Source organism: Morus notabilis, unplaced genomic scaffold (assembly GCF_000414095.1).
Source record: "Morus notabilis unplaced genomic scaffold, ASM41409v2 Scaffold124, whole genome shotgun sequence".
Taxonomy (NCBI): domain Eukaryota; kingdom Viridiplantae; phylum Streptophyta; class Magnoliopsida; order Rosales; family Moraceae; genus Morus; species Morus notabilis.
Window position 1 is genome coordinate 737,086 of NW_010361697.1, and position 21,602 is coordinate 758,687.

The following is a 21,602-nucleotide window of genomic DNA, read 5'->3' on the forward strand; positions in this document are numbered from 1 at the left end:
CTCCTCTCTCGGGCAGAGAGAAAGAGATAGAGACATTAATGAGTTTTTTTATACTAAAAATAATTTCTTGATAAAACTAACAAATGCATTTTTAAAAACTGATTTCTGTTTGAGATTGCAAACGTTTTCATTTTTATTTTCACACAAAAATAAAATTATTTTAAAATGAGTTTCAAACGCGCTCTAAAAGTTCTTGGTTTGCTCGATAAAGAAGAAATTAGGGAGAGGAGAGAGAAGACAGAATACTTTCAACTCAAGTTATAACGGTAGATTAAACGGAGAAGTCTCTTGAAACGTTTCCAAAAATTTTAATGAGTTGGCATAATTTAAGTGGTTGGACACAATTTAGGACAGAAAAAATTTAGACAGAGGATCCAAGTCGAAAAGATGGCTCCTCTAGTACTACTATCTAGAACCACACTTAAATTGACTTTTGAAATCAAGATCTTACACACAAAAATTGTAGTTTCCAAAATTATTGTCAATTATTGTTTCGTAAGACCAATTATTGTCAATTATTGCTTCGTAAGTAAGTAAGACCAAAGAATTTAACACTCGTTACTGTTGAAATATTTTTACGTAGACTTTCATAATTATAATAATTCATTTTATTATGAATTAAAGTATCTCATAGATAATTGTGTTAATGTGAATTAATAAATACATGTATATTAAATATCAATTCATAATAAAATAGACACTCAATTTATTAACTAGTGTCTGATAGGCCGGCTTGATTTCATAAGAGCTACACGCCCTTTTGTTTTTGGGGTAGCTGTCATGGACAATTTGTGTGCGGGGATGTGACGGTTTTGGAGAGAGGGAAAGAAAGAGGAGTTCAAGTGAACCTCTTACCACTCTTTCTTATTTTGCAGTTTCTCATTGGTTCCGGCTGGCCATTGACGAATCCTTTTGCCCATAAAAATGCATGCTTAAACCTCAAATAAATTTTATGGTATTTTCAGATTTATGGCTAAAAATAAACTGTGTTAAGACCAATTAATTGTAGCAGTTACTCCTTATAGCTAACTGCACAAGCCACCAAGAATCAAGATAAATGAAAATAAAAAAGAAAGAAAGAAAGAAAGTTTCATTACTTTTGCATTTAAATTTTCTTTCTTTTGCATTTTATGACTCATAATTATTGTAATGCGAAATAAAAAAGATTCAAATAATTCATATAGTAATTAAGTGCTACTATTCTCATACAATTCGGTAAATTAACAAGGCATGACATGCATTGCGAGCCGAATTTTCATTATCGATCGGAGCGAGATTAACAACTTTGGTTCAATTGGAATCAAAGTAAAGTTTACTTGGATTTCTGTGTTTTCAGTTGAAAGTTGCTTAGGCCTCGTTCATTTTACTAATTCGAGTCTTCAATTCCAGTTTTGTTATAATTAAAAGCTCTCTCAAAAAATCACATCTAACTTTTTTTACTACAGTTAAAAGTTCTTACATAAAGTTACATCTCAATTTGAATTAAAAACTCAAATAAGCGAACTGAACGAGACCTTAATCTCTTGAATTCGTTATCCTTTAATCCTTTTCGTTCAGCGACAAGACTATGACCAAGAAAGGAATGACAATGTTAAAAACGACGATAAACTATAACGAAGGCATCCACATAATAAGACGACATGTTAAACAACGATACCGAAGTTGGCAATTAGCTCTTTTAGTCTCTGAATTTTGAGTATGTGATAATTTGGTTTATGAACTTTTTATTTTAACATATTAGTCATTTAACTTTCATTTTTGACAGTTTAAATTCTTGACAATGAAATTGATGAACAATTTTTTAAATTTAACAAAGATAATCACATCTTTATCACGTGATAACTTAAAATTTAATAAAAATAATAATGTTATATGCAAAATTTTCACCATTTTTCTATTAAAACTTGTTGAAAACTATTAACATTTTACACTTACTGTAACAATTTATCATTTATGTAAAATTTTCAGTTGTTAAAAAAATAATTATTTAAGGACTAATATATCAAAATTAAAATTTATGAACTAAAATGCCACTATGCTTTAAATCTAGGGATTAACGGCGCCAGTTACCTAGATAAATATATGTAAAACGACAATAACCAGGACGATAACCTTAAAACGACACAGATTGAGAGCACAATAATATGGGGAAAAAAATATTCAGAGATTGACTTAAAAGACAACAACTTTAAGGCCCGCATCAAACAGTGAAACAATGATAATCTTGAGAATAACGGCAATAATCTTGAACGACATCAGAAGTTCCGCTTATGAAGCTAAAAACGACAACATCTTATGTAAAAACGACAACTAAATGAGAACGACAATAACCACACAAACGCCATCAAAGGGAAACGACAGCTACAAGAAAATCGAGATAAGCCGGAGAAAAGTATATTCACCAACCATCCTTCAGTTACCATCCCATAGCACGTACGCGTCATGCTTAAGTTCCTTAATTCAAGTAGATATATAAGATAATTGATTAGCGATCTTTTTGTACACATTTTCTTTTTAATCTCATTTGAAGCTGATTATTTTAGTCCTTTGTTTGTATTATTGTCTTCTTCAATATCTTCAATAAGGCCGCCAATATCTCGAAACGCAAGCAAAAGCTCAATAACTCTAATATATTCCTTTTTTAGTCTGCGTTATTCTATTAAGTAAACAGGACATAATAATAATAATACTAATAATAATAATAATAATAATAATAACAATAATAATAATTAAAAAAAAAACTTATCTATTCCCAAAGGACCGAGTGGACTATGACCGAAATTTGCAGTATTGTTTTACTGTACAAATATTGAAGCAATTAATTCATATTTTCTATGGTAGTTCATAATGACGTTTCATGTAGGGCCTGCCTTTCAAGATTATTAGCTTTTCTTTGCCAAATTCTTTGTTTTGCAAGACCAAATTAAATACTTGCAGTTGTTACCCATTAGATGCAATTCCGATGTCATTTTTGTAGCTTTTAATGTTTGGCTTAATTAATTGACTTCTTTCTTCTTCTTCTTCTTCTAATTTTTTTCCATTTTTCCTGCGGGAAGGTGGCTTTATTGACATCTGAAATAATAATTACAAAAAAAACGTCAGAAGCCCAAGTGTTTTCACCACTTATAGTTTTAGTAATAGTTTTTGCATTTATTACTGCTTAGTTGACTCTGGAGTTCAAAATGTTCAGATAGTTTAGACGACACCGATATATATCTAGAAGAGTTCATTAATTTGAAGTTCAATTATTTATTAAGTCCTCCATGTTTCTGAATTACGTTATATATATTTGATTTTAAGAAAAAAAATCACATTAAGGTGAAAAAATATGCAAAACTAATATAATTTCATACAAATTTAATGAGGCTCTGGTTTTTAAATTTTGGTTTTTACTATTTTCTAGAGTCTAATAAAAGACTAATACTATGAGGCTCCAGTCTTGAAGGGTCATGCGAGCTCCCCAAGACTCAGCAATATTGAACTTTGTAGGGTTTTTTTTTAAACGTTTTCTTTTTTTTTAATATTATTTTTAGGATAGTTAAAGTTAATAAAATAAGGTTATCAACATTATACCTTTTGTTTTTGTTTTTCAACTTTATTATCAATAATATTAGAAAAAGAAAAGGTGCCCATGAAGTTTTTTTAAGAGTAAAAGTAGAAACAATTGTATAAATATATTACGGAGTTTAGCTTGGTCTATTGATCAAAGAGTGGGTGCCGTGTATATTCTTTTTTTTGTTTTTTTTCATTTGTTGTCTACCACGACATTTAAAGTGTATATCAAATTAATACCCTGAAAACTTCAATATATGTGTATATATATATATATATATGTATTGACTGTATCTCTGAATGTATGTATATCAAATTAATACCCTGAAAACTTCAATATATATGTGTGTATATATATATATATATATATTGACTGTATCTCTAAATGTACTAAAAAAATACCAACAGTGTTATAATCCTCACTTCCCATAATTTGGATAATGAAATACGTTAACAAATAATGTAATTTTGTGTGGAGGGTTTGTTAATATAACTATCACCTGCAATGTAATGTTTAACGTAATTTTTTTTTTATGCAACTAGTTGGTGCACAGCAGGATATGCACATGTATTTGTACTTTTTGGTAAAGACTGCTTTCATGGTCTCTTTCAATGGTCGTTGTATTTCGAAAAAATGATGAAAACGACAATAATTTTAAGAAACGACATCAACAACCAAAAGGACAAAACAAAGACCATGTTTGGAATTGATTCCGTTTTTATTTTTTACGTGTTTCGAGAAAGAAAAAATAAACAGAATTTGACGCAATAAAGATAAAAAATGGAAATGAAAATATTTTTTTAATTTAGTGTAAAATGAGAGAGAAATGAAAAATGACTTAGTCGTTTTTTATTTTTTATTTTCGTTTTCTCCTCTCAATCTCTTAATTAAACTACCAAACGTATTTTTAAAAATATTTTATATCTGAGATTAAAAACGTTTTCATTTTTATTTTCATATAAAAAATAAAATTATTTTAAAATGAATTTCAAATGCGCTCAAAAAAAATTTAAATATGAAAAAGATGAAGTAGAAAACATGAGCTAATAAAAGGATACGAACATAAACAGCGACCTCAGTTGGAATTAAAAAAAAAAAAAAAAAAAAAAAAAAAAAAAAAAAAAAAACCCCAATAACCTTACGAAACGACAACTAGTGGCAGAACAATGACAGGCTGAAAAAGAGAGCAACATAAAATGACAATATATAGTATTAGATGGAAAAAAAAAAAAAAAAAAGAAACGATGTCAACGAACATAAAACGATAACAACATTAAAAAAGTAACAACAATGTTAAAAATAAACATCAACCGAAAAATGACAAGTCTTAAAATAACACTATTATAATATTAAAAGACAAACAACATCAGAAGTGAAGCGACAGCGTCCTGTGTAGACAACAATAAAATATTAAAACGACAATCAAATTAAAGTTTCCCCTTCTTCAAAAACTCGAACTCAAATTAATAAACAGTATTTTTTCTATTCTTAAAAATGCTATAACTTTTTCATTTTAATTCTGATTAAGATGATTTTTTTTCTATGCGTTAACAATGAAAAGATGAATAAAACTAGACCTATATACCCTATTAAAATTTTTCATTAGCATTGAGTTTTTATTAAAATATTATCTAAAAACAAATTCAAGTTTTGACTTACTCAAACACAAACTCAAAAAAGATTCTTATCTCAAACCATAACTCAAATGTATACAACCAAATACAAACTCAAGTTATAATTTTAACTCAAGTTATAACTAAAATTCAACTCAAAATATATACTCAAGTTACCTAACTCAAAAATATCAAAAGAACAAATCCTAAGTAATTTCTCAGCATGTTAGCATACTGGGGGTGGTGGAATGGAATACCTCAAACCCACTATTTTTCGTCTTGACTTCCTGCACCAAAACAGTTTTCCGTCTTAATTTTCTACCTCTTTCTTTGTGTGGTTGCCAGCATAACTCAATAGTAATTTCACACTTAATTCTCTTACAAAATACAACGTTCCATTCCCTCACGTCAAGTAAAAAACAAAAAAAAAAACAAAAAAAAAACCTTTCAGACAGTGATTGCCAGGGTCATGTGAATAATTTGGGAAAAAGTAGGAGATTTTGAGCTTATTCTTTTGCCGTTTTTGAGTTAGGTGACTTGAGTGTAGATTTTGAGTTAAGTTTGAGTTATAATTTGAGTTGAAGTTGTAACTTGAGTTTGTGTTTAGTTGTGTACATTTGAGTTATGGTTTGAGATAAGAATCTTTTTTGAGTTTGTGTTTGAGTGAGTCAAAACTTGAATTTGTATTTAGATAGTATTTTAATAAAAGCTCAATGCTGATGAAAAATTTTAATAGGGTATATGAGTGGGGTTTTATTCGTCTTTTCGTTGTCAACGCATAGAAAAAAAATCATTTCAATCAGAATTAAAACGAAAAAGTTATAATATTTTTAAGAATAGAAAAAATACTGTTCATTAATTTAAGTTTGAGTTTCAGAACTCAAATTGAAGGGAAAACTTGAACTCGAGTTTAGGATTAAACTCGAGTTCAAACTTAAAAAAACATAAATTTAAATAAAATTATAACTCAAAAATTTTTTTTTTTTGAATTTTTAACTTAAAAAAAGAGACTGTCGAACAGCCCTTGAGATTCAAAAACTAGGTCAGCTTTTTTACCATTTCTTTTTTGTGGAATGGTTTGGTATACGAGGATTGGTGGTCTGATTCCAATATTGTTTTCACTTCACCAATACCTACAGTAATAGGGACCACAAATTTTTCAAGAATCTCCGACAGAGGACAAAAACCTCAAAGACAAAAACCCCACTCTGCAACTTTCTGGCATGTGAGCCCATTTCACTTGCAACAAACACGTGCTTCAAATGCATTACCTTTCTACTTAATTATTGGTTTTATAACTATTCTATTTATAACTTATATGCATACGGGATATTAAAAGGTACTTTTTAATTTTTAATTTTTTTGTTTTTTTATTTATTTTAGGGAAGGTACTTTTTCTTTGTTGGTGATTAATTATCTCATCTTTTTCTTAATTAGGCGGCTTAGCTTAGTGTTAGTGGGGGTTATGACTGAAAGCTGCATATTAAAGGTACTTTTTTCTTTGTTAGTGGTTAATTTTGTAGGTGCTCAAGCCATTAGTATTTTTTTTTTTTTAGTATTTTCTTGTTCTTTCTGTAGTTTTTCTATTGTATTTTTCTTGTCCTTTCTATAGTATTTTCTTGTTCCTGTAGTACATTATTGTCCTTGTCATTTTTTTAAACGCCGTTTATGTAGTTTGCTTAGGCAAATTCATTGTTGGCATCTATTCGTGAATGCTTAGAGCCATTTTGTACTTGAGAGTCGAAAACGACATAACATAAACGAGCTTAGACTGTCCACTAAACTTAGGCTAGCGAGAATAAGAAACGACAAGTGTCTCCAACAATTATTGTTACTATTTTTAGCAAAAGCCAAAAAAATGAAACTAATAAACATTCTGAACGTGTTTAAATAAAGAGTGCCCGTTTGGTTCGTGGGAATTAAAATTCAAAATTTTCTGACTAAAAAAAAAAAAATAATGTAGCAGAATAATTGGAACCCTAGATTTGAACCCTTTTATCAAGTAAACACACGGTTCATTTCATTAATTCGGGTTTAAAATTTGAATTTTATTACAGTAAAAAGCTCTAACAAACAGTCACAATTAACTTTTTTGCTATAGTAAAAAATTCGAATTAGTGAATTAAACGGATACTAACCGGTAGATTTTGTAATATTGGCCACATCTTTTTTTTTTCCTTTGGAATTCTACTGATAGATATCATGCATTTGCAGTTTTAAATATTTCAACTAATAAAATAACTTAAAACGTGAATTCCATGCTCGAAAGCGAAACGAGAAACATCCAAACAGATTTAATTGGAGAGTGCAATGAATGAAGAAAATTCATTGCAAATATTTAGCAGTTTAGCTCCATATGGGATGGAATAAAAGAGAGAGAGACAGAAAAAAAAAAGTGACTATTAATCCGACCATGTAGCCAACTACATTAAAAAGCTTTCAATTATGGTGGTATTTGTACTATTTTCCTTGCTTTTCCTCCAAAAGCTTGCAAAACTAACTTCTCAATCATTAATCTCTAAACACTGTAAGGTTCTGAGTCTTATGATTCACTGAGAATCAAACCTCCATATTTTTGGATTAGCATACCAGAATCTCAAATGTTGGTTATGGATGGTCATATAACACGTCAACTATTTAGCAATATATAATATATATATATATATGTATATATGTGTGTGTATATATATAACACGTCAAGTATTTAGCAATATAATATATATATATGTGTGTGTATATATATAACGCGTCAACTGTATTGAGTCTTTGCAGCCAACCAAAAAAAAAAAAAACGTGTATTGAATAAAAAAAACTTCCAAAACAGCACCAGTATTTGACGCTCAATAAGTGGTGTTAAAGAAAAATAATTATTTTCTCGGACTATGATATTTTTATTTAACCGAGAGCTTATATTCGTCCTCCAATAGAAGTACAGAGTACAATTTTTTCCTTTTTTTTATTTATTTATTTTTATTTTCGCTGGAAAGAGAAGACAAAATAAATCCTTCTTTTGGGGTAATCAAGATGATAACGTCAATGCTAGTTTTTTTTTTTTTTTTTTTTTTTTTTTTTTTTAAAAAAATTTTTTTTGTGTGAGGTTGATTTGGTTTTTAAGAATTCAAATTTGTATCCGTTATTGTCTAAATTATAAGTAAAATAATGAAATTTTAATTTATTTTCCAACTTAGATTATGCTTTTTATTTTTCTCCTTAAAATTAGAAAACCGACACACACTCCGTTTCAACTTCAAAACGATAAAAAAAAATTTTGTTCATTTCGTTGCTTAATGGATGGAAATACTTAAGTAGCATAAAATTTGAAATGACAAATACTATTAGACACCCATAACTTAGGTCACTTTTTACACGTTGTCCATGTATATCAAAGCTGCATTTGCTAAATAAATTTGCTCATTACACCAATATTTAAATGAAGAAAAAGACTAATATGGCACTAAATTTGGAAGATTGAAAACCTAATTTAAACTAGAACTCTATTTCAAAAAAAATATTGATAAAAACTGCTCATAAAACTACGTAGCAAACCTTACTTCTATAAAACGAAAATTATAAAGGTGGTGATCGCAACCCACATTGGACCCTCCCCTCTCTCAACCACTCCCTTGCGCGATGCAACTTTAATTTTTGTTTTTTTTAAGGGCAAGTTTTGTCATTATTTTTTTTAATAATTAGAGTTTTTAGCTTAATTCAGAATTTAATCTTCAAAATGTGTCGCATCAACTTTGTCGTTCATTGAGTAGTGGAAGGGTCAAATTTGTTAACTTCTTAAAGTTAGAGATAACGAATGACCGTTTTTCAAATTTAGAGGTAAAATGATAAAATCAATTAAGGCCTCGTTCGTTTCATTAATTCGAGTTTAAAATTTGAGTTTTGTTATAGTAAAAAATTCTTAGAAACAATCACATCTAACTTTTTTACTACAATAAATTTTTTTCACATAAAGTCACATCTTAACTCGAATCAACGAACTAAACATGCTCTAAATTTTGGAAGATTTCAAATTTGCTATCATTTTAATGTAAAGAAAATTACACGGTTGCCCTCTGAAACTATATAGATTATATTACAAAATGTCCTTGAACTTTGATTTTAACTTTTTTTCTTCTTGAACTTCAGTAATTCTTGCAAAAGTTCCCCCGTATTAAAGTTTTACTTATGTTTTTGTTGTTAGTCGCCATTTATGAATCCTCAAAAGTCCCTAAGTCAAGCAAATTAAGCAGAAAGTTAGGTATAGTAAAAAATAATAACTCATGTTGAGTAATTGCACTTTCATATGGCTGTATGAGGAGGAGCTAACATAATAATTAATGTTGATGCCTGAAAAATCGCACGGTACGGATTCGGCCCAAATCCCATGACACGACCCAAGGTATGGTATGTGGACCCAAGCCACGCTTCGAGGACTTCTATGTGGGCTGTAGTTTGGTAGGCTAAGAAATGTGACCGGGCCCATTTTATCCGGCCCAATTAGATCCTTGACCCACTTGGAGTGGTCTTGGGTCTATGAGAGAATTAGGATAACGTGGGTTATAGAGGAAATTAGATAATATAAGAGTCGCTATCTGAAACGCTTCACTATCTCGGAGCCGGAATCGTAACGGATGTGGCCCTTGGATGCCACTGTCCTCGGGGTCATCCGATTTTAGCCTAACCTAGCCGGGGCCAACATCGTTACTTCGGCCATCTTCGACATCAAAAATCATACTTAGAAGCTCATTAGCCTCTGTCGACCGACGTACTGACAGGGTACGACCGACGTACATATTACGTTGACCAACCGAATGAGGCCACGAGTTTCGCACCCTCCACGTCAACAGGCCCGCACCAAAAGAGCCCCTACAATTGTTTACTAAATCACCTAAACGACACTTATTATTTGTGTAATGCGTGTCATTTATGTTAAAAATCTTAACATAAGAAGTTTTTTTTGTTTGTTAATTTATGCATTTTTCATGACATTTGCCATCGAGAATTTAACAAATTGTGAAAATTTGCAAGAACTATTGAAGTTTGAGAGGAAAAAAAGCTAAAATTAAAGTTCGGGAAGCATTTTGTGACAATACCTGTAGTTTGTGGGGCAACCATATAGTATCATGTGTCAATCATGTGATATCTTATTGTTGGCATTTAGGGTGTGTTTGGAATTTAGATTTTAGGATGAAAAAAAAATAATATGAAGAATTTTAAGTTTTCTTATGTTTGGAAATAGGAAAATAATGGGAAGAAATTGAAGGACAAATTTTAACCTAAAATTTACATAATAAATGTGGATTTTAATTTTCCACTCAAAATTGATAGGAAAACTAAATTCCCTAATTAAAAAGCTCTCTTTCTCCTATCTCATCTCTCTTTCTCAGATATCAATCTCTCTTTCTCTCACACGATTCCCTCTCTCTATCTTCCTCGCACGATGCTCCCTCTCCTTCTCCCTCATTTGCCCATCTCCATCTCTCTCTTCCGCCCATCTTCCCTTATCTTCTCCTCTGCCTTCTCTCTCCTCTCTTATGTGGCGGTCGTCCTCGGCCATGATCTGTCTTCTCCGGTGAGATATGTCGTCGTCCTTACCCATGTGCCGCCATCGTTCATCTTGCCGAAGCTCACAACGAAATCATCCTAAGATGTGATCTTTCTTCTATGGCGAGATATACCGCCATCCTTGCCTGTATCGCCGCCGTTCATCATGCCTAAGCTTGCAACAAAATTGTCCTCTGTCGTGATCTTTCTTCTCCGACGAGATGCACTGTTGTCCTTGTCTGTATGGCCATCTTCTATCACACCGGAGCTTGCCGAAATCGTCCTCCATCTGGTTGTATGTTGTTCAAAAATATTCAAATTTTTATCTATGTATTTTCTTACAAGTTCCAAACTAGGTGAAGGTTTTTTAAGAGGTTGTTCTTTTGGAGTGTGACATGAGTGTAATTTTTGAGTTATAACTTGAGTTTAAAGTTGTAACTTGAATAAAGTTGAATAAAGTTAGAACTTAAAAGAAGGTAAACTTGAATAAAGTTGTAACTTGAGTTTAAACTTTTTTTGAGTTTTGTTGTAAAAGAACAACTTCTTATTTTCTTTCTTTTTCTTCAAACTTTTTTACCCATAAAATCCCTCTTCTAAACAGGACCTTATAGTAATATCATGTGTCATATTCTATCAATTTTTAATGGGTTCTTGGCAAAAGAACTTTAATGGCATGGTTTTATAGATCAATAACTAACCATGGGATGTTTTCAGTATTATGAACCAAAGTGAAATTCACTTATAAATATGAGGAATAAGATTGAGATTAATTTTTATATTTATCTTCTAAATTTAGTGTTGCTTAATTTTAATGCCAAAAGATATTTAAAAGTTGCGAAAATTTGTAAAGTTTGACTAAATATTATTTGTATGCATATTATATCATGACTAGTGCTGAAACTTTAGATGAGCCGCCTACGACAGCCCGAAAAAACTAAGTTTGAGCCCGACGCCTGACCCGACCCGTTATGTGATTCTAAAACACATTTAAAACATAATATTATCCTATCTAAATCGAATCCTTTAAAGTAATGTCTAGTTACAGCTAAATAATCTTTATTGGCAACGGCATACCAAATGTCTGCTGTTAACGCAACGCAACTGCTAGTCGGGTATAAAAGGTTTATTAATACTTCTTTTTATTTTTTAAATAATTTTAACAAATCTTTCCTAAGAGTAGTTTTTGAAGTGAACTGTGCATTAGGATTATGTACAACTTTAATATATCGTTGCCAATTAAGATGCTCTACAAAACTAAGTGGTTGATCTAATGCAGTTATCATTCGCGCAACTTCCATACGATCTACTTGCGGATCGTATTTTAAAGTGGTTAGACCACCGGTTGTGCGATCAAAACATAATTGTGTTTGACGGAGTTCAGCTTCGCTGGACTGGCTAAGCTTTTGAATACACTTTTTGGAGTGTCTTCTCAAGTGTGTTGTGCCGTGAATAATGTCACCATGTAATTTAGATAAACAATATTTACACTGAGCTATATATTTAGTGTTACCATCATTGTCGATCTCCTTAATTGTGTCAAAGTGATCCCAAACTGTCGAGGTGCTCTTACATTTCCTCTTAGAGGTTTCAACACTTGCAGACGCAGTAGCACTTGCACTCGCCGCTTCTCCACGCCCACCACCATTGCGACCATGACCTCCAGTACGTCCACTAGGGCTTGGATTAGCATATTCCTACGTAATAAATTGCCCTTCTTCGACTTTGTGTTGGGCATCAATAGGAATACCATTATAACTAAGAATCTATTATAAAAAATAAGAGCGATTTGAGAAAGAGAGCTTTAGGATATTGTGATAGCTTTTAGAAAAATTGTGAGTGAGATTTGAGAGATTGAGAGAGATTGAGAGAAATTGAGAGAGATTGAAAGAAACTGAAAGTGATTGAGAGAGTTTGGGTGAGGAAAATGTGTTGGGGATGAGGGGTATTTATAAGGAAATTTTTGGGTTAAAAACTTAATTTTTCCCCCAAATTCGGATCCAACGGCCATTTTTTTCCTCAGCAGGTTGGGTTCGGGTTGAAAAATTGGGCAACGATTAAAAAAAGAGTTGCTGAGTTGGGCAGCTTGGGCTTTGGGTCGGCTTAGGCGCCAACAGTAAAAAATATAGCTGTTGGTCGGGCTCGAGCTTCAGGCAATTCGGGCCGGAGTGAAAAAATTCTGGCGGACAGCGGTTGATGGTGATCTCACGGCGGCGGGCTCCGACGATTTGTCCATTTTTAGACAGCCTAAGCCCGAGCCTAAAAATGGACCTTGGACGAGCCGGCCTTTAGGCCTGCCCGCCAAGCCCGAAATATTCGGGCTTCAGGCAGGCCCACCGGCCCAAAGCTCCAACACTAATCATGACATTTAAAAAAAAAAGTCCTCGTTCGTTTCATTGATTCAAATCACAACTTAAATTTTTATTACAGTGTTTTCTCATAAAAAAATTTAAATTTAACTATTTATGCTACAATATTTTCTCTCACATAAATTTATTTTTCAACTTAAATCCTCAATTCTAATTAGCGAAACAAACGGAACATGATGGGTGCATTTGAAACTCGTTCTAAAACGATTTTGTTTTTTATATAAAAATAAAAATGAAAACGTTTTAATTTCAGACAGAAATCATTTTTAAAAATGCGTTTTGGTAGTTTTATCAAGAAATTATTTTCAGTATAAAAAAAACTCATTAATGTCTCTCTCTGTTTGAGAGAGGAGAAAATGAAAACAAAAAATGAAAAATGACTAAAAATCATTTTTAATTTCTCTCTTATTTTTCACTAAATCAAAATATTATTTTCATTTTTATTTTTTTATCTTTAATCGTGTCAAACACCGTTTTAAAATTATTTCATTTTTCTATTTAAAAAAACGTAAAAAATAAAAATAAGAACAATTCTAAACACATCAGATATGTTTTTAACTAAACTTTCATGTTTTTTTAGTGTAACTTGAGTGTAGTTTTTGAGTTGAATTTGAGTTATAACTTGAGTTGAAGTTATAACTTGAATAAAGTTGAGTAAAATTGAATAAAATTAAAACTTAAAAGAATATAAACTTGAATAAAATTGAAACTTGAGTTGTCTGTTTTTGAGTTTTTTTTTTTTTTTTTTTTTGACAAAAGAACATGTTGGACAGGAAAGTTGAATCCCGGCTAAACAAACCTGAAGCAGCACACAACCATTGCAACAAGCCCATGCTCAGATTACACGTCAGCCAACTTAATCACCTAGTCTACGTGTCTTGCTGCTACGGGCTGTCATCTTTTTACCAGAACAACGGTCAGAGTAGCACTTCAGTTTCAAACAGCGCGTGCGTTCGGTCAGTATAAATAAACTCCAACCAAATGACTTACTTGTTGCGAGGGACAAATTATCAGTCGCCTCCAACACGAACTTGAAAAAACTCTCTCTCTAAGAAACCGAAAATCCATGGAGGCGCTGCGCCTGACTCGGGCCCATTCGCCTCTCCTCCCATCAAAATGGCCGGAATTGGCCCAACGCAGGCCCAATGAAGCCCACCGAGCTGCGAACGGCCGCCAAATCAGGCCCTTCATCGCCGCCACGCTTTCCAAACCGGCGGCCGAGATTTCCCCCAATCCATCAGCTCCCTCCGCCGGAAATGGTGCTGCGGCGGCGACGTTGCGGAATCCTCCGACGGCTCCGGCTCGCTTGAGAGTATCCGCCGATTCCCTCCAGTACCCCGCGGGCTACGTCGGCGCAGCACCGGACCGCTCCGCCATCGGCGACGGAGACGATGCGCTGAGCTACCTGACGAACATTCTGTCGTCGAAGGTCTATGACGTCGCGATCGAGTCGCCGCTGCATTTCGCGCCGAGGCTCTCCGAGAGGCTCGGCGTTAAGGTTTGGCTCAAGAGGGAAGATTTACAGCCGGTGAGTTGATTAACGTTTTGGCTATGCAGTAGTTTCGTATGTGTTGGAAATGTATGAATTAGGGATTTTGGTTTTTTTTTTTTTTTTCTTCTTCAGGTTTTCTCGTTTAAGCTCCGTGGAGCTTATAACATGATGGCCAAGCTCACGAAGGAGGATTTGGAGAGGGGGGTGATTTGCTCGTCGGCTGGGAATCACGCTCAAGGAGTTGCATTGGCCGCCAAGAAATTGGGTTGTGATGCGGTGATCGCCATGCCCGTCACCACACCAGAAATCAAGGTTCTTTCTTTTTCTTTTTCTTTTTCTTTTTTCAAATATTCGAATATAGTTTTCGAATTCTGAATTCTTATCATGAATTATGTGTACGAATTTTATTCAATTTATGGTAGTGGCAATCTGTTGAGAGACTTGGAGCTACGGTGGTTCTTGTGGGAGATTCTTATGATGAAGCACAAGCTTATGCTAAGAAAAGGAGTGAAGAGGAAGGGCGTGCGTTCATACCTCCATTTGATCATCCAGATGTTATCATGGGCCAAGGGACCGTTGGAATGGAGATTGTGCGCCAAATGAAAGGTCCATTGCACGCCATCTTTGTGCCTGTCGGTGGTGGCGGCCTAATTGCCGGTATTGCTGCTTATGTCAAGAGGGTCACCCCCGAGGTTTGTAGGATTTCTAGCTTTCTGTACTTTGAGTTCATAAGTATTTGATCTTTTACAGTTTCTGAAGATTAAGATTATTATCTGTTTCTTAATTATACCCTTTTCTTGATTGCTATAAGTTGATGTTTTGTTATTATTATATATCGTTAAGTTGCTCTTTGGGGGTGGTTAGTGATTGGTTGTTACATGACGTAATTTGCAATTGCAGGTGAAGATAATAGGGGTTGAGCCCTCCGATGCAAATGCTATGGCGTTATCGTTACACCATGGTCAGAGGGTGATATTAGACCAGGTGGGAGGTTTTGCAGATGGTGTTGCTGTAAAAGAGGTCGGGGAAGAGACTTTTCGCTTGTGCAGAGAATTGGTAGATGGTGTTGTTCTTGTAAGCCGAGATGCTATTTGCGCCTCAATAAAGGTGAGGTTTTTTTTACATGTTTCAAGGCCTGCAAGTCTGCAACTATGTGCTTATTATGCTTATTCGTTATATTAGTCCATTTTTACTTTGGTGACAACCACATATGCATTTCTTGTTTGTGGTGTAAATTAACACTAGATTATGGTTAGATGCAGATATGAAACGTGTGAATTTTGAATTTTTATATTAGTCAAGGCTCTTGGTCAACTGCTGGAATGTTTTTTGATGAGGAGTTTGGGTGAACTTTCTTCATCAGAAGGGTCATATTTCATTACCTTTGTAGAACATTAGTGATCTGTACAGTGTGCCTTGTGAGAATTAACCATTTAGTAGTGCTCCTTATATATAGCTAAATATATATCAACAACTCGAAGTACAGTAAGGTCTTGATAAGTCAAGTCATCAAGTATACTACAACTATTGTCATACTAAGGGTCGTCTACTTTGTGTAAATTTATAAGCTTCATCTCCAAACTCTGATGTGTAGCATAGCAACAGCTAGCTGTCTGCTTTGCGGCCCACTCATGGCATCAAAAGACTTGCACGTGTTGTGGGGTTATTCTTGTTCAATTTTATACTTTTACTTTTCTACGATTGCTAGTTTGTTTCATAACCTAGTGAAAAGGTTGTATCTTGCTTAGATTTTTGGAAATGCTGAAAAAAAAAAAAAATTGTCATTGTTCTTGTGCTGCAGGACATGTTTGAGGAAAAAAGGAGTATCTTGGAACCAGCAGGTGCGCTTGCTCTTGCTGGAGCTGAAGCATACTGCAGATATTATGGTATTAAAGGAGAAAATGTTGTAGCAATAAGCAGTGGGGCAAATATGAACTTTGATAAACTTAGAGTGGTGACTGAACTTGCTAATGTTGGTCGCCAACAAGAGGCAGTGCTTGCAACAGTTTTGCCTGAGGTGGCTGGGAGCTTCAAACATTTTTGTCAACTGGTATGAACATACGACTTGAACAACTTTCCAAATCAAACATCTCTTTCTTCTTGGTGTCAACTTAATCATTCATTTGGCAGGTGGGTCCAATGGATATTACTGAATTCAAATATAGATATAGCTCTGACAAAGAGGCTGTTGTATTGTACAGGTAAATGTTTGTTCGGTTTTTAAAGAACTAAAAAATTCTAAATTTTCAGTTGGGACCCAGTTCAATGGGAGATTTCATCTATTGGTTCTGGGGTTCTGTGTGTGTGTGTGTGTGTGTGTGTGTCAGTTCTGGTTAGTAACCTTTTTCATATTGTGTGCAGTGTTGGTGTTCATACAGTTTCAGAACTCAAGGAAATGGTGGAGCGAATGGCGTCTTCTCAACTTCAAACTTACAATCTCACAGAAAATGATTTGGTTAAAGATCACTTGCGTTACTTGGTAATCTTATTTTCATAGACCCCTTTTCTTTAATACTTTTGAGGAAGCCAATTAAAAGGCTTCTACGTATTTGACATCTGCCGTGTTAATATATTATGATATTGCAAAGTTTCTCATCCCCAGAATTTTTTTTTTTTTTTTAATAAATTCATAGACTGTCACTCCGCTTCAGGAACATCTAACATGCCTATCATGTAAACTGAGGAAAGAGTACCTTCCTCTCCTATGAGCAATATGCTTGTATAGAAGTGTCGCCAAACTAAGTTTTACTGTATTTTGGCTTTCTTTCAGATGGGTGGGAGATTAAATGTGCAAAATGAGGTCCTTTGTCGTTTCGTCTTCCCAGAGAGACCTGGTGCTTTGCTGAAGTTCTTGGATGCGTTCAGTCCTCGTTGGAATATTACTTTGTTCCATTACCGTGGACAGGTTGGAATCCAACTCCTAAAGTTTTATATTCTAAATAGATTGGAATGTGCCAAACTTTTTGTCTTTTTTATTTTTAATACACGAAATGACGCCTAATTTATAAATTGCCCCCTGACAGGGTGCAACGGGTGCAAATGTGTTGGTGGGGATTCAGGTTCCAAGCTCTGAGATGGATGAGTTCCGTGATCGTGCGGATAGTCTAGGATATGAATATACAGTGGTAACTAATGATGGTGATTTCAAACTTTTGATGCATTGATTAGAATCGAGTCTTTGTTAATATCAGTTCATCTGTCTTAAGGCTTGCCTTTTACTTGCCAAAGAAGACCTTGGGGGGAAGTATAGGGCCCTCGTAGCTCCATGAACAGAAATATAGGAGTCATGCTTTTTATGCGCTATTCGGCTATTCCTTTTGCGTCCCCAGTTTTGTAAGTTATGATCAAGGGTGTCATTGAAATTAATGACTGTTGTTGTTTGCCATTGACCCCCCCCCCTTTTAGCTCTTGTGGAACTTCTATTGCTCTTGATCCATTTTTCTTTCATCCTTTTAGTAAATTTCGGTTTATGAACAATAAAGAAAATGGCCCGCTTCACTCAATAAATATTCACTTATTTTAGTTAGTAAATAATATATTTATCAGCAGATATGAGAATTTATCAAGTATTTTAATCAATCAATATGAGATTTATCAATTAATTTTAGTCAATAAATATGAGATTTAATCTAAACGATTCTTCTTTTCCCCCTAAAACATTTCACAAGTTTTTAAATTAGCTCTCGAAAATTTTGTTATTTCTCCAAACCACCTTTATTCTTGCTGTTCTATTTAGCTGAATTTGGTCTGTCCTTTGTACAACTTCCACGCTCAGTCCAGAACCCCCTCTCCAGCGTGCTGTAGTGAAACTGTAGGCTATGCCAGATGGGCCGATCTGTGGTGGCCCTAAAATATTTTATGCATAGAAAAGAGAGAAAAAGAAAAATAGGTCAAGACTTGAGATAAATTAAAATTAATTGGTCAATAGTTTACATAAGTTAATAAATAGGCTAAATAACTGTTTTTGTATATAACTAGTCTGGTTATGAACCATAACTTGACAAGTTATTGTCCATAATTGTCCATAACTTATATGGCTATAAACTATAACTTGACAAGTTTATCCATAACTTATCTGGTTATGAACCATAACTTGACAAGTTATGACCTATTAAGTTCTATAACTAAAAATTGACCTATATACTTTCTTAAGCTTTTAATATTAGTCTATTTTCTACTATTTCCCCATAGAGAAAGAGAAAATTAGAACCCACTTCTTAATCCACATCTTTAGTTTGTGCGTTTCGTTTAAAATTTTGCCCTATTAAGTTTATATAATATGTATACAATGAAAGAAAGCAAGAGGAAAGGTTAGTGTACTAATCCATTTCAAAAGTTTAAGTTGTTAGGAGGTAGGCTAATAATAGTTTTATATATTAACTCTCTTCCTCACGTGTGGGCTAGATAATAGACAATCATATGAGTAAATTAATTGAAAAGCCCAACACGTGAATATTTAAGTTCGAGATATATTAAAGACTCAACACATGATGACAATTTAAATGGGGATAAAGAGTGCAATTATGGGGGTTTAAACTTAGGACCTCCCGTTCTGATACCATGTTAGTTTACCAATCCATCCTAAAAACTTAAGCTGTTAGGAGATGGGTCAACAATAGTTTTATACTTTAACAGGAAAAAAAAAACCATTACTTCTAGATTTCCATTTTTTGACATGATCTATAATTTTAATTGCATTCTTGATTTCCACTCACAGGATGAAAAATGGTGCAATCATGTTGGTGGTAATCCAGGTTCCGATGTGAATAAGTTTCATGATCTGGGATGAGTATGCAGTGGTAAGCAATTACGGTGATTTCAGACTTTTTGATGCAAATTGCAAAGCCCATCCCTTACTCCCTTTGTTTAAAAAAGCAGGAGTCTTTGTTCTTTAGTAATCAGCAGCACCAAATTAGGTAAATCAGAACCATATCTTATCTACAGAAACCCCCATTTTGTTGTTTTTGCAAGATTAGCTTATCACTTTGACCAAATGAGTGAGTGGGTTGTATCATTTTCTTCTGGTGATCGCTTCATGGACCATAACGGAAGAATGTAGAAGAATTAATTTTATTTTCTATAACGGAAGAATTAATTGTTTCTAGATTAATGTCATGCATTTCTAGAATTATTTTCACATAGAATAAACGTCGTGCAATATTATATTTATTTATTTTTTTGGATCGAATATTATGGGTATGTTTGGTACTGATTCTTAGAGCCTAAAATCAATTCTCAGTCATCTAAAGCTGAAATTTGTGTTTGGTAAAAACCATAAAAAGTGATTCTTAAAGAATTTTTTGAAGAATTTACAGTCAAAATCAAAAACAGTCTAAAAATAATTTTAGTTTTTAGATTGTGCGACAATTACCTTAAAGTACAATTAATGAAATTTTTATAATACGTATAATACCCTTAGAATCAATATTTGTATAATTATAGTTTACTAAACACTCAACTGTTTTTTTTAGCATAACTAACAATAATTTTTTTTAAAATCTACAGTACTATTAAACTTGCCATATATTTATTTTAATCGTAGGATAGTTAGAAACGACCATAAAAACCCGGAAAAAAGAAAAAAAAAGGAATTTACTAATTTATAGAAAATTGTAATACCACCGGAAGAAAACTTTGATAACTTTAGCAATCAAGGATCATAAATGATAGTAGTGACATGTGAATCATATATACTTGGGCAATGATTACTTGATTCGCAAATGAGGTTGAATGTAATAACAGCGTCATAGACTCATAAGGTATAATAACAAGAAATTTACTTATCCCGGACTCATATAATTTAAATCCCAAACATATATATATATATATATATAAAACAATTTGAGTTAATCTCACAAATCGTCCCTAAAGTTTATCATCAATCCTACTTTGGTCTATGACATTTAAAGTGTTTCATAGTTGGTCCTTAAAGTTTTACTCTATTTCAATTTTGGTCATTCTATTAACTTAGTGTTAAATATTTAAAAAAAAATTTGAAAATTAAAAACTAAAATTGGATACATATAAAGTTCAAATGCAAACGGATGAACGTTCGACATTCATTTGTGTTTTAACGTCCATTTTCGTTTAGGAATCAAAATTAAAAACATTTAAAGTTGTAAATTACAGACTTAAAATTTTCATTTTTCCATTTCAAACGGGATATCCATCTCCCTCCATGTCATAATATTGCCTCTTTAATAGCCCCAAAAAACACCCACATCCTTACCAAAGAAACCCAGATCTCCCCATTCTTTGGCCGAAAACCGATAATAAACCAGTTAGCAATGAGTTTTGAAAATATTGTAATTGGTTTCTTATTTAATTTGACTCATTGTTGATGATTTTCTCTTTCTTTTCTTCTGGTTTCTAGATGATTTCCTCCTTATTTTCTTTTGTTTTCTTTGGTAGTCATACATTTTTTTTTTTTTTTTTTGCATCACGTTGTTTTGTTTCCAATGAAGTCATAAATATCGTAATCAAACATTTTTAGTTCATTCATATTCCTAATGATAATATAATTGTTAGAATGAACTCATAAATTTCTTTTATACACCAGATTCATTTTTGTATGAAATTTTTCTATATCGAACATAACATGACCATATTATGATATGTCGTAATGACATGTTGATTTTTGTAATGATATACTCATTTTCATAATGAGTATATAAAATGGAAAATTATAAGTATTCAACATGTCATTTTCATAAAATTAAATCAGTTACATGTTCATCATTTCACACGTATTATTATACTGAAATTTATAAATTTTTATTATTACTACGTTATCATTATTGTAATGATGATTTTCATATATATTTCGAGATATATTTTCTTAAAAGAGTTATTTTCAAGCTTATGATCTTTTGCATCCAAATTTAGCAGTAAATTATTGAATTCCTTTCCTACTTTTTAGGGTTTTATTGTGATAGTTTTTATGTTTTCTAAAGAAAAGTTTTATTAAATCAAATAATTTGACTTTTGTATCTAAAATCTGAATATTTTATATTTAGATTTTATTTTATTACCTTTAATTTTTT

General features: G+C 32.8%; 1 protein-coding gene across 2 annotated transcripts; it reads left to right on the plus strand.

Annotated features, from left to right (window-relative positions):
- The first annotated feature begins 14,073 nt into the window (after positions 1–14,073).
- On the plus strand, positions 14,074–19,709 carry LOC21405440 (threonine dehydratase biosynthetic, chloroplastic). Of its 2 annotated transcripts, XM_024167215.1 has the most exons (10): positions 14,074–14,595; positions 14,692–14,871; positions 14,982–15,251; positions 15,460–15,666; positions 16,361–16,609; positions 16,690–16,760; positions 16,921–17,038; positions 17,330–17,464; positions 17,583–17,684; positions 19,277–19,709. In XM_024167215.1, exons 1-10 carry the CDS (start codon positions 14,134–14,136, stop codon positions 19,346–19,348), a joined length of 1,866 nt encoding a protein of 621 aa, XP_024022983.1. In that variant the 5' UTR covers positions 14,074–14,133; the 3' UTR covers positions 19,349–19,709. The 2 variants fall into 2 exon arrangements, with proteins under 2 accessions (XP_024022983.1, XP_010098862.1); XM_010100560.2 differs by lacking the exon at positions 19,277–19,709 and having other exon boundaries at positions 17,583–18,019.
- Positions 19,710–21,602: the final 1,893 nt, after the last annotated feature.